The 16,490-nt window shown below is 47.0% G+C and overlaps 1 protein-coding gene across 1 annotated transcript in view; it reads left to right on the plus strand.

Moving 5' to 3' along the window:
- Nucleotides 1–16,490, plus strand: part of CHAF1A (chromatin assembly factor 1, subunit A (p150)) — a 28,024-nt gene that overhangs the window by 7,106 nt on the left and 4,428 nt on the right. Inside the window, exons 4-13 of the mRNA XM_008584422.1 lie at nucleotides 3,793–3,849; nucleotides 7,040–7,269; nucleotides 7,812–7,872; nucleotides 8,257–8,325; nucleotides 11,393–11,619; nucleotides 12,113–12,281; nucleotides 12,458–12,538; nucleotides 12,940–13,032; nucleotides 14,111–14,369; nucleotides 14,847–15,316. Coding sequence (XP_008582644.1) covers nucleotides 3,793–3,849; nucleotides 7,040–7,269; nucleotides 7,812–7,872; nucleotides 8,257–8,325; nucleotides 11,393–11,619; nucleotides 12,113–12,281; nucleotides 12,458–12,538; nucleotides 12,940–13,032; nucleotides 14,111–14,369; nucleotides 14,847–15,316 — 1,716 coding nt within the window. The remainder of the gene's footprint in view (nucleotides 1–3,792; nucleotides 3,850–7,039; nucleotides 7,270–7,811; nucleotides 7,873–8,256; nucleotides 8,326–11,392; nucleotides 11,620–12,112; nucleotides 12,282–12,457; nucleotides 12,539–12,939; nucleotides 13,033–14,110; nucleotides 14,370–14,846; nucleotides 15,317–16,490) is intronic.

Here is a 16,490-nt window from a genome sequence, read left to right on the forward strand (position 1 = left end):
GGTGGGGGGTGGGGGGGGTGTTGTTACTAACACCTTTTCCTGCCATGGGGCCTGGGGGTTACTTTGGGGAATATTTTTGTTTTCCTCCTTTCCTTCCCCACCAGCCCTTCTTCCCAGATGGTAGGTGGGAACTTGTTGAAAGCATGTTACCATGTAATGTGTGTGGTTTTTACTGAAGTCTGTTCATCCTTGAGTTTGTACTATAAAATCTCTGTGTTTGGAACCTCCAGGCATTCATTGATCCTCTATTTTGTGTGCTTTCGTTTTTTTTTTTTTTTTTTTTTTTTTTTTTTTCTTGTTAAAAATACAAGAAAATGGGAGCTTGTTAAAATACAGATCCTGCTGTCCTTTCCCAGGGAGCTTTCTTTTTTTTCTTTTTAAAGTACTCCAAGGGGGCCGGCCTGTGGCTCACTTGGGAGAGTGTGGTGCTGATAACACCAAGGCCATGGGTTTGGATCTCATATAGGGATGGCCGGTTTGCTCGCTGGGTGAGCGTGGTGCTGACAACACCAAGTCAAGGGTTAAGATCCCCTTACCGGTCATTTTTTTAGAAAAAAAAAAAAAAAAAAAAAAAAAAGTACTGCAGGATCTGGAGGAGCTCACTTTGAAAAACAATGATTCAGGAATACCGTTGTTCTTTTTTTTTTTTTTTAGGTAATCCTAGGGTGCTTTAAATAGCTGAAGAGTTCCTTTTTAGTATTAGAGCTTTTTACCATGTGGGAAGGAATCATTTCTCAAGTTTGTCTGCAATTAGACTTGTAATTTAGCTTTTTTTATTGATGATTTGAGATTATTCTTTCATAAATGATAATGACGCAGTTGCATTACTGGAATCTTTGGCTTGCTTCTGTACCAAATGAGCCCAAACTGCTGGAACTTTCTCCCATATAATTGAAATCATACAAATTTTAAATTCTCCATGTTTAAAAAAAAACCACGGGCCTGGCTGGTTAGCTCACTTAGGAGAGCGTGGTGCTGATAACATCAAGGTGAAGGGTTTGGATGCTGGTACTGGCCAGCCGCTTAAAAAATCATGGAAATGTTACAGCCCCCTTTTGTCCCCTCTCTTTTTACCCAAGGTTGCCGTTATCAGCTTGTTATATTTTTCTGTGTTGTGTGTATGCAAGAGAGATCCTTTAGAAATGCACAGTATCACTTTGTTTCCTTATACTGTAAATATGTTTCTTTGTCACTTACGGATGTCTTAGACATTTTTTATATTGGGATGGAAAGATCTCTCTTCAACTGCTGTATTATACTCCTGTGGTGTGGGTATACTGTGATTTATATCGTCTGATGGATATTTCTGTTGTTTCTATGCTTGGCCTTGACAAAACAGTCGTAATTTGCTTCTTTCTGCATGCTGCCTTGGGCTTTAGGTAGGTTGAGTTCTCGCCAGCTCATAGGAATGCACACATTAATTCTTGCCAACTTGCACTCTGTTATGGTTGGACCAGTTTTGGGTTTTTTCTCTTTTCCCCTCTGCCTGCTCTCCCCTGCTGTTAGGATTTTAGCTGCTGCTGCTGGGCCCACCCATAGCAGCCTCTCCCTTGCCCCATTCCCTGCTGCTCATCTGCCCTGGGATTAGGAATTAGATAGCCTTATGTATAAAATCAGAGTCTCCTGAAAGAAGTGCGAAATTTTAATGCCCAGACCCAGTGAAATCTGTCTTGACTATGTGAGGTAGTTGCTTGTTGTGTTTTAGCTTCCTCCTGGGATCCCAGATTGTACTTTTTGGCAGACGAGGGTGCTGTCTGGCTGAGCTCTAGATTGGTAAAGTGTAGCGGCATGGTGTGTGATTTTGAGAGCCCGCTCTAAAAATTTTGAGCACTTGGATCAAATTTCAGGAAGATAAAGTTTCAACAAGGCCCATCAGAATGTTCAGTAAAGCATTAGAGATGCTGGCTTTAAATTAAGAGCAATTGCTCAGGTCATTGGATATTACTAGCTGGGTATTATTAGCCTGGCTCCTGCTAGGCAAGTCAACTGTTATTCCTGGACTTATAGCAAAGAGGAAGAATAGTAAAAGGCACTAGATTCTACAGCTGAAATTTAGCAAGTATGGGCAAAGCTAAAATGTGCTTTCTCCTCACCACAGATACTCTTATGTAGGGGTCTGGCAATCACCTTCCATACTGTAATCTTTGAACACAAAGGACAGCAATATAGAGAAATAGCAATTTAACAAATTCTGCTGTTAAATACTCTAGTATGGAGGTGAAGTCCACAGACTTGGCAGGCAAAGTGGATTCTGGAGAGACAGATGCTTTTTCTTAACCAGTTGCTAAGACTGCTTTAGACTGGCGTGTTCTGTTGCCATGGGCTCACCAGAGATTGAGAACTCTGGCCCACTCATGGTGGCCACTGAGCTCTTGCCAGCATGGAGGCCTTCTCATGTCTGTGCTTTGGCCCTTCCCTAAAGGAAAGGTTTAGTCCAGAAAGAACTCAGTGGGACCTAAGTGAGAATGCTGTCTTCTCCAGTTTATTAATCTGAAACTTTTATTCTGTGAGGGGTCCTGATTAGGGATTCTGCTTTCCCAGGTAAATAAATCATGGTTGCATAGTTTTGTCAAACTGTCAGACAATTTCAAGGGATGTGGGCCTTTGGTTTTTCAACTTAACCGCAGCTTCCTTTTTAGCTTCTTCTCCAAGTGTAAAATGAAGTTGGAGTGTTATTTCCTTCCAGCCATAACCCTCTCTTCCCATTGATGTGCACTCCAGTGGTTTGCATTCAGCACCCTCTGCTCAGGTGGGAGGTGGCTTAGGCCCGTAGTCTAAACTCCCTGTTCACATTTCTTCCTTGGACCACTGAGCCAGAATGGTGAGAGAGTCAAGACGTGTGCCTTGGTCACTCCTTCTAGCACTTGCTCAGTTTGAAGCCGGGTGATAGAGAGTGTCATGCCCTGGTTCTGGTCCAGATTTCCACCTCTGGCAAGCTGATCGCTTTTTATAAGTGTTCTGAAGAGTGGAGTTGCTCTAGGCAGACAGAACAAATCGGTGGCCCACAGGAATCCAGCCCATAGACACATTTTATTTAATTCACATAGTGCCAGTTTTCTTTTCTTTTTTTTTTTTTTAAAAAGATGACCGGTAAGGGGATCTTAACCCTTGACTTGGTGTTGTCAGCACCACGCTCAGCCAATGAGCGAACCGGCCATCCCTATATGGGATCTGAACCCATGGCCTTGGTGTTATCAGCACCGCACTCTCCCGAGTGAGCCACGGGCTGGCCCCAATAGTGCCAGTTTTCAAGCATTAACTAAAAAATTCACATAAAATTCCTGGTGTCAGCTTCTGTTGGAACAACTGGAAGGGTCATCACTTCATGGCCTACGTTCCTGGAAGATCTCCATCCCCTTTGGGCAGGCACGTCGTCTCTAACTTGCCACAAATCCTGCCACACCCTTTCATTTCCCTGTCACCGAGGCCACCGTCTGTGGCTTTTATTTCCACGCTTGCCTCGTTTCGTGGGTGGCCCACTTCCTTAGGTTTTTTTGTTTGTTTTGTTTTGTTTTTTAATCTGCCTCTCTAGTCTCCCTTTTAATTTAAATTCAGAACATAGATGTATGTGCACGTTCATTTGGGTTCGTGACCCCACTGTGATGTTTTGGATCTGTTGGTAAAAAACCGGTCAGGTGGAAAAGTTTTTATTTTTCTTGTTCTGCCAAGAAGTTCTTAATTGCGTGGATCACTCAGTCCCTCCTCCTCTTATCCTAGGGACAGTGCAATATAGTGAACATGTTAAAGTGACGGAAGCGATCCCTGTTTACAGATAAATGTCTTTTGTTTCAGAAAACTAAGAAATGCGTCACAGGTTCTACAGAGAAGAACAAGATGAGACTGCAAAGAGTAAGACATTTTCCCTGAAATAGAAAATTAACCTGCTGTGCTTTTTGCATTAAATAGTAAGCAAAGCCCTTTGCACTTCCTTTGGTCCAGTGTTTACTTCTCCCCCTGCTTTTTCTGACCATTATTTTGATTCTTGCTTCATTTTACATACCTGGGCTTCATGGCTTGTGGATTTTTAGCTTTGCTAAATCCTAAGGTTTTGCATGTAGCCTTTTCTAAGCTTTTCGAATTAGTAGTAGTATTACTACTGTCTTTATAGTTGAGCATTCCATTGTAGCTAAAAATTGCCTTTGAAAGCACCTCCTTCCTTTCCCAACACCCCTGTCTCCCTTGAAAGGATTTAAGTTCACTCACTCCCACATGCTGTAACTTCTTAATGGCCCCTGCACTAGGTGAGCGGTGATTTCTCAGGTGCTACCTGCCGAGTCTCCAAATCTGTTACCTGGGAGGTCATCACTTTCTTATTGTGGTGAAGACCATTGGGCATCCTTGCCCCTGCCAGCTGGCTCTGTGTTCGTGGGTGGTTTCTTATGGCTGCACTCAGTTTTTGTGGGTCAGATTTTGGACTTTTTTTTTTTTTTTTAACAGTTTATCTCATTCTTTATTAGAATTTCAGAGTTAGGTACATATGGTGGGTGGGAACCCTCAAGTATAGAGAGATCTGGTGTACCTATGATTTCTAGAAGCCTTCTGTTTCCTTATTTAGCAACAAGGGAGGAGACTCCTCCTCCCCACCCTGCAGTTCTGTGGGGGGTCTTGTTGTTCAGTCCAGACCAGTCACCGATTCCAGGTATCCTATGTGTCAGGTGAAGATGTGCAGGAGACCCGTGAGAAAAAAAAACTCATGTCTCTCATGTGTGTCTCCGTGGCTTTTGTTAAAGCAGCCAGAGGTTTGTCAGGGCATTTAGAATGTTTCTTTAGAGACCAGGGCATATATAGTTTTATGCCCAAACCCAAAAGTGAGTTGTCCAGCTCCTGACAGTGGAGAAGCCCGTCTTTATGAGTAATGGTCCTATGAAAATCACCTAGTGCGAGGTTAGGAGGTAACCGCCCCTTCATTCAGGAAAGGGAGCTTGTTTACCATTAATTTTAAGATTATATAATTGCTCAGAATCCCAGGCCACGTACCATTTCTTTGGAATGAGGAACTGATGTCATCAAATGAAGTGTTCATACCTTAAAGTTTTTTCCCCTGACAATAATGAAATACTACCAATAAAAAATTAATTAAAAAGGAAGAAAATACATAGGGGAAAAAAAGTAATGAAATACTGCCATAGCCATAAAGACGACTCTTCATCCTCTCTTAACATTTAACCTTTTTTTCGGATCCTGAGAAATGGTTTTTTTTTTTTTTTTTTTTGGTCTTTTTTTTTTTTTTTTTGGCTTTTTTTTTTTTTTTTTGGCTTTTTTTTTTTTTTTTTGGCTTTTTTTTTTTTTTTTTGGCTTTTTTTTTTTTTTTTTGGCTTTTTTTTTTTTTTTTTGGCTTTTTTTTTTTTTTTTTGGCTTTTTTTTTTTTTTTTTGGCTTTTTTTTTTTTTTTTTGGTCTTTTTTTTTCCGTGTCCGGCAACGGATCGCAACCCTCAGTGTTGCCCCCGTACCGGACCGGAGACTGGCGATGGGATCGCAAGCCTAGGCGTTGCTCCCGTGCCTTGCTCAGCCAGTGAGCGGGAGCCGGTCTGTACGTGGGATCCGAACCCTCGGACGGGAGCGCTGCCGCGCTTCCCAAGCGGCGCACTATCCAGTGCGCCACCGGGCCGGCCCCCGAGAAATGGTTTTAAAGAGAATTTTTCTTTTGGGTGTGCAGTGTTCTGTTTTTTTGCTTTTATTTTTTATATGTTCTCATTCATTCTCCACCTTTTTTGTTTGTTTCTCTCCCCAAATTCCTACTGAAACCCCACTATTTTGAGGCTTACCCAGTAGATTCCCTGTCCTTGCCTCATTCCATTCATTTCAAAAGAACTCAGATCATCCTTGTAATGTGGTATGGTTTGCGGGTTGGGTGAGAACTGTGTTTTTGTTTCTAAAATAGGAAGGCAAAGCGTGCAGGTGTTTTTGTTTCTTTCTTTTACCATAGCTGCCTCGTTAAATACACACAGTTCAAACCTGAGAGAGGGCTGCCTCCTCTTAATTTGTTTTTGTTTTTGTTCTTGTTTTTTAAAAAGATGACCGGTAAGGGGATCTTAACCCTTGGCCTGGTGTTGTCAGCACCATGCTCTCCCAAGTGAGGTAACTGGCCATCCCTATATAGGATCCGAACCCATGGCCTTGGTGTTATCAGCACCATACTCTCCCGAAGGAGCCATGGGAGCACCCCACAATTTTTTTTTTTTTTTAAAGATGACCAGTAAGGGGATCTTAACCCTTGACTTGGTGTTGTCAGCACCATGCTCTCCCAAGTGAGGTAACTGGCCATCCGTATATAGGATCCGAACCCATGGCCTTGGTGTTATCAGCACCATACTCTCCCGAAGGAGCCATGGGAGCACCCCACAATTTTTTTTTTTTTTTAAAGATGACCAGTAAGGGGATCTTAACCCTTGACTTGGTGTTGTCAGCACCACGCTCACCCAGTGAGCAAACCGGCCATCCCTATATGGGATCCGAACCCGTGGCCTTAGTGTTATAAGCACCGCACTCACCCGAGTGAGCCACGGGCTGGCCCTGTTTTTTAATTAAGTAGAAAAATAGATAAATTTCACCCGTGTGTAAAGATGGTATTTTTTATTTGTTTCAGTTTGAGGGTTATTTTTTGTTTTTTTGCGGCTGGCTCATGAGGCGATCTGAACCCTTGACCTTAAAGATTTTATTTTATTTATTTATTAGTATTTTATTTATTTATTTATTTATTGGTGGCTGGGTGGTAAGGGGATTCAAACCCTTGACCTTGGTGTTATAACACTGTGCTCTAACCAACCGAGCTAACTGGCCAGCCCCGAGATGGTGTTTTAAATGAATCTCCTATTGAATTTCCCACAAAGTGCTGTGACAAATAGCTAATCCTCGTCATTTTTCTCAAGACGGGAGGAAATGTCATGGATTTTAGAAAGTCACTTCTGTACAAGGGTGTTGCCTGGAGTCTTCTAGCGCTGGCTCCGTGACTCTTTCCCTTCCATCCACCGTTGTCCTCACGATCTTGACCGGACCCTTCCTGGGAGAGGTCCACAGTAGGCCACCTGTTGTCTTGCAGAATCTTGAGCAGCTGGGCAGGCGGCTCAAGTTACGCGCAGAAAAGGAGGAAAAGGAGAAGCTGAGAGAAGAGGCCAAACGAGCCAAGGAGGAGGCCAGAAAGAAGAAGGAGGAGGAGAAGGAGCTGAAAGAAAAGGAGAGGCGAGAGAAACGGGAGAAGGACGAGAAGGAGAAGGCGGAAAAGCAGCGAATCAAGGAAGAGAGGCGCAAGGAGCGGCGGGAGGCGCTGGAGTGAGTGCCTGCGGGCTGGTCTGGGGACGTTTGGGGACCGAGGCCTCCCCTCTGCCGGCTCCTGGTATAGCCACTCTGATGCAGGCCTGGCTGTAGCATTTGGAGGGAAGGTGACAGCTCCCAGTCGTTCCCTTCAATTTCCCATACACGGGCTCTAAATCAAGCTCTTGGGGCGAGGGATAAGAAGCACTTCTGTGCCCTGTCACTCCTCGTGTCCAGCCCATCTCTGTCCTCCTGGGACCTTTCTTCCCCCTTGTAACCAACTCACAGGTTGTCATCATAGGAATGGGGGTTTTGTCTACGCCAATAAGGCACCGAAATGTCTTTACTTTTTTATACTCTAGTCACATGAAGGATTTTATTATTTTCCATTTTTATTTGTTAATATCTACGTAATAGTCATATAGTAAACGTAAGAGTATCTTACATTCATTTGATGCAAAATAAAATACGTACCACATACTAGCCATTGAGTGCTAACTGTGGTCACTTCCAGAACCAAAGCCAAAAGGTTGGCTGAAACTTCATTTGATGTCTCACAGGGCGAAACTCGAGGAGAAAAGGAAAAAGGAAGAGGAGAAACGGTTAAGAGAAGAGGAAAAGGTAGAGAGCATTCTCACAGAGCCTCAGTATTCCAGCCTATTTGGGAGGCAGATGTCGTAAATGGGATTTTTGCCTAAATTGCTGCCTAATGTTCTCTGGGTCTTGGGAAACCAAATGGTACCCATGGGGACTGATGAGTCCATTTCAGTCTGTTCTTGTTCTCAGCACTGGCTTGTCACATGCCCGCTGGCTCAATGTGCTGGTGCTTCTGCCACAAGGAAAACTCTGACATTTTGAGATTGGCTGTTGCCCTGTTGCTGGCCCATGAGTTTTGAGAGCTAAAAATCAAAATAATGCCTCAACATAAAAATGCTTGGGGTTCAATTCTGGAGGCCTTTGCATGTTTTACAACACAGTTTGTCTTCATCTTCTCTTACATTGCAGCGCATTAAGGCAGAGAAAGCTGAAATCACGAGGTTCTTTCAGAAACCAAAGACTCCACAGGCCCCGAAGGTGAGCAGCTGGCTTCTTTTGGCTCAACTTTTGGTGCTTTGGGAGGCTTTTCTTTTTTAACACTGAAAGGGTATCTTCCAACCAGCCAGCTTCCTTTTTGTTGCAAGGGAGCCTGCAGTGACCCAGGGAGCTTTTGTTTCTGGTGAAGTGTGGAAGTTCAATGTTTTGTCATTCACTTTGTCCCCAGAAGGCAAAGAGGCTGCACGTTTGATAAATGTGCTGAGTTTTCAGAGGTTGCTTCATGAATCATTTGGGTTTAGGTGTAAGGGAAGACAACCTGCTCCTTATCCTCAGGAGATTTATGCTTGACCTGCGAGGGCGGGGGAGGCAAGCTTAGCTATAAAACAAAAGTATAAGGGCTGGCCAGGTAGCTCACTTGGTTAGAGTGAGGTGCTAGTAACACCAACATCCAGGGTTTGATTTCCTGTACTGGCTAAGCTGCCAAAAAAGAAAAAAGTATAGAATTCAGCTCAAATTTTTACTTTCCCTTTCTGGTATCACCTAGCAGCTCAGAACTTCTGAACCAGCATATGCACTGGGAGATCCCTTCCTTCCCCCTCACGTACACACACATACCCCCAACCCCCATTTTCCAGAGGTAGCCCATCTCCTGCAATGGAAGGGTGTCCTTCCATACCCTTTTATGTGTATTTACACCCCCACACACCCACATTTGTGTATTTAAATACATGTGTAATTCAGTATTGTTTTGAATGTATGTGGCTATTTCATCTCCTTAACCATGTCTTGGATTCTTGCCATGTCAGCACATTCTATTATTGTATTTTTTAACAGATCCATCTTTTATTTTGTTTTAAAATATTTATTTATTTATTTGGCAGCTGGCCGGTAAGGGGATCTCAACCCTTGACCTTGGTGTTACAAGGCTGTGCTCTAACCAACTGAGCTAACTGGCTGGCCCTGTTTTAAAATATTTAATTAACAAAAATTGAACATGTTCAAGGTGTGATTTAAGGTGTACAGCATGATGACCTGAAGTACGCATACATGGTGTGATGACCACGGATTTGCCTCATTCCTTCTCGTTGCCGTGTAACATCTTATAAGGCAATGGTGTCACAGTTTTTATGCCCATCAGGGGTGCAATGAATGTCCCCAAGCACACCTCTCTGCACTTGTGCATTCCTGCAGAAGTGTGCCTGCTGCTGGGGTAAAGGACAGCCACAGTGACCGAATTAGTCACGGCCAGAGTGCCCACCAGACAGGAAGCACTAGTGAAGTATGTCCCCAGCAGCACGTGAAAATACCCTCTTCCTACCTGCTGCCGTCACTGGTTGACAGAAATTTTCTTTTAACTTTGCGAACCTGGTGGTTAAAAAAATGGGTATCCTTGTTTTACTTTCCATTTCTATTGGATTTTTAGTTGAAATCAACTAAAATTGATTTAGTTGAAATCTTTTCATGATTGTGTCCCATATTATCTCTTCTGTGACTTGCCAATTCCTATTTTTTTACCCATTTTTCTACAGGATCGGCTTTCTTTGTCTGATTTGTAAGAATTTCTTTTTCATATAGTTGGGATTTTCATCCATTGTAATATATTTTGCAAATAATCCCTCATAGTCTTTACTCACCTCTCAATTTTGTTTATGGTGTCTTTTGTTATACAGCATTGTGTGGTTTTTTTTGACAGGTGGCCAGAATTTTTTTAATGTCAACATTTTAATTCTTTTACCGCAGTTGGGTTTTGTTTGGAAAGCCTTATGTATCTTACGGTTATAAACACACTGTCCTAATTTTTTCCAGTTCCTCCCCCCCTTTTTTTTGAGCTTAAGTTTTGTTTTTACGTTCAGCTCCTTAGCTTAGCTGGAGTCCTTTGAGTTCATGGTGTAGGGTGTGGCCCTCACTTTTTTACCATGTGGATAATGGATGTTCCCAGATCCATTTCATGAGGAGAACAGCCACTGCTTCTTGTCCCTGGCTGCATGTTGGACTCTCTCCAGGGAGCTTTATAAAGTACTGGAGCCTGGATCCCTCCCAGAGACTCTGACAGGCGTGGTTTAGGTGTTTAGGTTTTTGACAGTTCCCGCATGGCTCACACATTGAGGGCTGCCAGCCTCAGCCGGCCTGAGTGCTGCCAGCTTTGGGATCCACTGGGATAGGTGCTAAAGACACTGAAGGAAGTTGGGGAGAAAGGGAATAAAATCTACTGGAATTGACCATGGGACCAGACTCATGTTTCAGGTTCACACCACGCTGTGGTGGCGAAATTGGCTGTGTGTCGTAAATCATCTTGTGTTTTCATGCCGTGGCTCTAGGTGAGCTGGTCGTTCTCCCAGGTTCCTCACCTGGGCACAGTGCAAGAAGAAGGAGCTGGTATCTGGTCCTGGCTTGGGGCTCTTGTTTGAGGCATGGTGCTGCCTGTCGATGCTTCTGCTTCAATTTTGGGTGCCAGTGTCATCTTTTGTTTTGTTTTGTTTTTGAGCCAGGTTTACTGAGGTGATATTTACATACAGTAAAATTCACACTGGAGGACTTTCAGTGAGTTTTGATAGGGCCACATAACCATCCCTATAATCAAGATGTAGAGGGCCGGCCCAGTGGCGCACTGGATAGTGCGCCGCTTGGGAAGTGCGGCGGCGCTCCCGCCCGAGGGTTCGGATCCCACATACAGACCGGTTCCCGCTCACTGGCTGAGCGAGGAGTGGGAGCAACACCGAGGGTTGCGATCCCGTTGCCGGTCCCCGGTCCGGTACGGGGGCAACACTGAGGGTTGCGATCCGTTGCCGGACACGGAAAAAGACAAAAGACAAAAAAAAAAAAAGATGTAGAATATTTCCGTTGCTGCAAACAGCTCTCTTATAGTCAGTCTCTCCCTCCCCACTGCCAGCCCCTGCAACTGCTGATCTGATTTCTGCCCCTGTAGCTTTGCCGTTTCCAGAAGTGGACTCACATGGCAAATAGGCTTTTAAGTCTGCTCCTGTGACTTAGCCTGGATGAATCAATCTCAAAAGCAGCCTGCTGTGCGTGTCAGCGGTTAATCCTCTCCCTCACTGAGTGGCATTGCATTGTTTGGGTGTCCCACAGGGTCTGTTCTTTATTTCAGACCCTGGCTGGCTCCTGTGGGAAGTTTGCCCCCTTTGAAATTAAAGAGCACATGGTTCTTGCCCCTTGGTGTCGGACCACCTTCGATCAAGACCTCTGTGATCAGTTAGACCAGCTCCTCCAGCAGCAGAGTGGCGAGTTCTCCTACTTGAAAGATCTCAAAGGCCGGCAGCCTCTCAGGTCTGGACCCACCAGGTTTTCCAGCCAGAACATGGACATTTTTAACAGGTGAGAGACCGAGGAGAATAGCCTTGCCCATTGATGAAGCCTGAGGGCAGTGGTCAGCTCTGAGGGACCCAGGGTAGAGAGTGCTAGGTTCTGGGCTGTTGCCGGCTTCCTGGGAGCCCCTGGAATCTCTGCTGATCTTCCCTGACTCTCCCAAGAGGGCTTGCTCTTCCCTCTGTGGAAGGGCAGCTCCCTGTCCCTGTTGACTCACTGATTCTGCACTCCCCACCTGCTAACAGTGCCACAGGGCGGCAGCGCGGCCCCATGGCCCCATCTTGTTTCCCCTCCTCTTTGCTCCCCTGTTTTTTCCTCAGTTTGTGTCCCTTGAGTAGCTGCCTCGCCTTTCTTTGGGAACAGTGGTGCGGTTTGTTGTTTAACGATTACCAGTCTTTTTGGAACCTTCGTGGCTGACTTCCTTGGGAAGACCCTGGGTAGCATGTGAGTGCAGGGCTGGGCAAAGGAAGTGTGGTCCTGAGTGCAGCGTCTTGCCCCACAGCGATGTCGTGATCGTGGAGAGCAGTAAAGGGGACAGTGTTCCCGACAGGAAGAAGTTTGGCAGGATGAAGCTCCTGCAGTTTTCCGAGAACCACCGACCCGCTTACTGGGGGACATGGAATAAGAAGACGATGGTCGTCCACCCGAGGGACCCCTGGGCCCAAGACCGAGTAAGCGCATTGCGGGGGTGCCCCGGCCAAGGTGCGTTTCTCTTCTTGTATTTCCTTCTCATTGTGGCTTTCTGACACTGGGCTCTGGGATTCCACAAGTATTCAAGCCTTTATGCTCTGTCCTCGTCTTCCAGGCCCGGGGACAATAGTCACGCCCTACGTCTTTCTTTTTTCAGAAACTCCTCGACTATGAGGTGGACAGTGATGAGGAGTGGGAAGAGGAGGAGCCCGGGGAATCCCTGTCCCACAGCGAAGGGGTAAGGACAGACCTGGGATGGTCTCCACTTTTCACCAGTGCCCATGGCAGGCCCCAGGCTGAATTCACTCACAGACAGCTGGCATTTGACTTGCAGAGTGGTCTGAAAATTTAAGCCCATGCTTTATGTCTGGATTTCCAGCTTCTCTTGGAAAACCTTATCTGGTGACATGCACCTGCTTGGCATCTGTGCCCTGGTTCACCATGGTCCCCACCCCTCCCTTTGCCTTACCTCTGGCCTGCTGCACACGTGTTTGTTCCTACCTGGCTTCGGGATTCCTCTGACCCTCACAGCGTCCATGGGAGCCACCTTCCCAGCAGCAGATGTTCACAGATGTGCGTTTCTGTGAAGCACCTGCTCTGTTTCCACATATGATGAGCTTATTTTTTTCTCTTTTTGAGGATGATGATGATGAAGTGGGAGAAGATGAAGATGAGGATGATGGCTTTTTTGTGCCCCATGGGTACCTGTCTGAGGACGAAGGCGTGACTGAGGTGAGGGGGTAGAGGGGAGTCCCTGGTTCAGGAGGAGCTCATTCGGGGGGCCAGCGCTCGGTGGCTCCAGACCCAGGGCGGTGATGGTGGGTCTCAGTCCACCCACGGCCAATTCAGCTCACACCCCAGTCCCTGCCACAGCCTCGGAGGGTTCATTTGTGGGAGTGATTGAACCCCAACTTGGTTTTGGCTGGGAGAGTGGCAGAACTTGCCCAGAGAGGAGGAAATGCCAAGCCAGGGAAGCCTGGAGAGAGAGTGTGGTGCAGTATGGGGGTTAGGAGGATGTGTAACTGATGCATAACTGACGTGCAGCTTGACTGCAGGTCTTCAGTCTTAGGCTCTAACAACAGCACGGTTTGTGAAACTGTCCAAAGCAAAATGCAGAAGAACTTTCCCATCTCCCCAGATGGTTCCCCCATGTCCCTGCACGTGAACCCTCCTGCCACCACTAGTAATTCTGTGAGATTGTGGAACTTTTGAAGAAGCAGTTTTTAGGGCTGTAAAGGCCTGCCAGGTTGCAGTGTCTGGGAGGAGGTGGGGAAGCTGTGAAAGGTACAAGAGGACTGTCTCAGTCACACTCAAAGGGGGTGCATTCCTCATACATCTCTGACCAACACAGCAAACTGGCGTCTCGTCACACCTTTAGACTTAGACCTGTCTGTCTCAGACAGTGGTCTCAGCTGGCTTCTGTGTCTGTGACCACCTGGGCAGAGGCCCAGCCCTGTTGCTGAATGGGGTATGTGATTTCGGGTTGGTCATTTGACAGCTCTGTGATCACACACCAGCCAGAAAATTCAGAGTGGCTCAAGAGGCTTAGCAGATGAGGTCATAGAAATATCTGTGACTCAAGTAGGCCAGTTTTCTCGGTTAGAGTATGGTGCTGATAACACCAAGGTCCAGGGTTCCATCCCTGCACCAGCCAGCCACCAAGAAAGAAAAAAATAAATAAATAAAAACCTGTGACTTGCCAAAAGGAGTCAGTGTGAATCCTCATTCAGTATCCAGAACTGCTCTCTGCCCGTTTCATCTCTTCTAAGGGGTTGGACACTAAATAAACTTGTGCTTTCTAACCTGCAAGGAATGCGCTGACCCAGAGAACCACAGGGTTCGCCAGAAACTGAAGGCCAAGGAGTGGGATGAGTTTTTAGCCAAGGGGAAGAGGTTCCGTGTCCTCCAGCCCGTGAAGATCGGTTGCGTGTGGGTGGCCGACAGGGACAGCTGCACCAGTGCCGACCTGAAGGTGCTGCAGCAGTTCACGGCGTGCCTCCTGGAGACGGTGCCCCCTGAGGAGGAGCAGACGCCCAAGGCCTCCAAGAGGGAGAAGAGGGACCAGCAAAGTGAGTGCGGGGGTGTGGGGAAGCTCCCAACTGCTCCAGGTAGTTCCTGATAGTTCCAGAGCTGAGTGGATTGATAAGGGTCCTTGCAGAATAACAGAGGCCAGCGCTTACTGAGCTGGTCCATTCATTTACTGCTATTCGCAGTAGCAGTACGAGGCAGGTCCTTTAATTCATCCATTACCAACTAGGACAGGCACAGGGTGACCTGGGACAATGCTTTCTTGCTACTGTGTCTGCCTGCTTTACAGAAGCCAGGGGAGCGATAGCTGCTCAAAATCAGAGCGTGATGATCATTTACAAGGGAAGAATAGGAGCATAAAGGTAGCTGTGGGAACTTACCTGACCTGAGCTCTCCTGGGGAGGCTTGGGAGCCACGGAATCGCTTCTAGGCTAAAGTCCACCCTTCCAAGGCCACCCATGAAGCTGGCCATGCCCTGCGCGCCCTGAGCCCACCTTGTCCCTCCTTCTCCCCGCCAGTCCTGGCCCAGCTGCTTCCGCTGCTGCACGGCAACGTGAACGGGAGCAAGGTGATCATCCGGGAGTTTCAGGAGCGCTGCCGCCGAGGCCTGCTCAGCAAGGACACCAGCAGCCCCCCAAGCCCCTCGTCTTCCCGCCCGCAGACGCCCACCACTGGCGAGGGGGCTGCCGTGCCCTCCAAGGCCAGGCTCAAGCGGATCATTTCCGAGAACTCTGTGTACGAGAAGAGGCCTGACTTCAGGATGTGCTGGTACGTCCACCCGCAGGTGCTGAAGAACTTTGACCAGGAGCACCTTCCTGTACCATGCCAGTGGAGCTATGTCACCATGGTGCCCTCAGCCCCCAGAGAGGACAGTGTTGGTGTCCCTGCCTCGGGGCCTAGCCAGGGCACGCCTGTGTCTCTAAAGAGGAAGTCAGCAGGCAGCATGTGCATCACCCAGTTCATGAAGAAGCGCAGGCACGATGGGCAGGTGAGTGTGGGCCCAGGGACATCCCCTGTGGGGGCTTTTTTTTTTTTCCTAATAAACTTTATTTTTTTTTAAAGCAATTTTAGATTCACAGCAAAACTCAGTGGAAAGTATAGAGTCCCCAGATAGCCCTCGCCCTCCAACACACACAGCCTCCCCCATCCATGCCCCACAGTGGTGCACCCCCACAGTGGATGACCCTCCAGTGACATCACCACCACCACCCAGAGTTCACGGTCTACACTGGGGTTCACTCTGGGTATTGAACCTTGTATAGGTTTGGAACAATGTGTAATGACATGTATCCACCAATACAGGACCGTACAGAGAAGCTTCTCTGCCCTGAGAGTCACCTGTGCTCCACCTGTTCCTCCTCCTGGCAAATGCTGATGTTTTCACTGTCTCTATAGTTTTGCCTTTTCCAGAACGTCTTGCAGCATATAGCCTTTTCAGTTTGGCACTTAGCAATAAGCGCTGACAGTTCTGCCATGTTTCTTCATGGCTTGAGAGCCCGTTTCTGGTTGCACTGAATAATGTTTCATGCCGTGGCTTTCGTGTTTTTGTTTTTTGCTTTTGTTTTCGTGCCTCACAGATTAAGCACCTATTCTGAGCCAGGTGTGCGGCTAGGTCTCATAAACACAGGGAGCAGCAAAAGACCCTCTGGTTGGAGACACAGACAGGCGCCTGTGCAGTGAATGGCTGTGGTCACAGACTGATGGGTGCCCCGGGGAGGCAGAGTGCACAAGCCACAGGCGCATACAGCGGGAGGACCTGCCTCGCCTTGGAAGGACTTCCTGCAGGTCCTCCGCCATGGCCAGAGATAGGCTTTGTTAATGTTTGCTGTGTGCTTTGTGTCCTTACTGAGCTCTGAACGTGAACGAGCTTCTTTTCCTATATCTACTCTTACTGGAAACCCACCTTGCCGTGTGAGCATCAGGTCCTCATGTGGGACCAGTGTCTGGGGGAGTTGCAGGTCTTCAGAGACTCGATTTTACACAGCGTGAGATGAAGCCATCTCAGGGTCCCCGACTCACTCTTGCTGCCCTGTCCACGAGGGTGATGCCACCTGGGGAGTCATATGCTGGAGGTTAGATGGTGATGTAGGAAGAGAAGGAAGCCAGCATTTGCCTCTCTGGCTCCAGCTCCATCTACTTCTCCGACATTAAATTGGTCATAA

The sequence above is a fragment of the Galeopterus variegatus genome, unplaced genomic scaffold, assembly GCF_000696425.1.
Source record: "Galeopterus variegatus unplaced genomic scaffold, G_variegatus-3.0.2 Scaffold3258, whole genome shotgun sequence".
NCBI classification, from domain to species: Eukaryota; Metazoa; Chordata; class Mammalia; order Dermoptera; family Cynocephalidae; genus Galeopterus; species Galeopterus variegatus.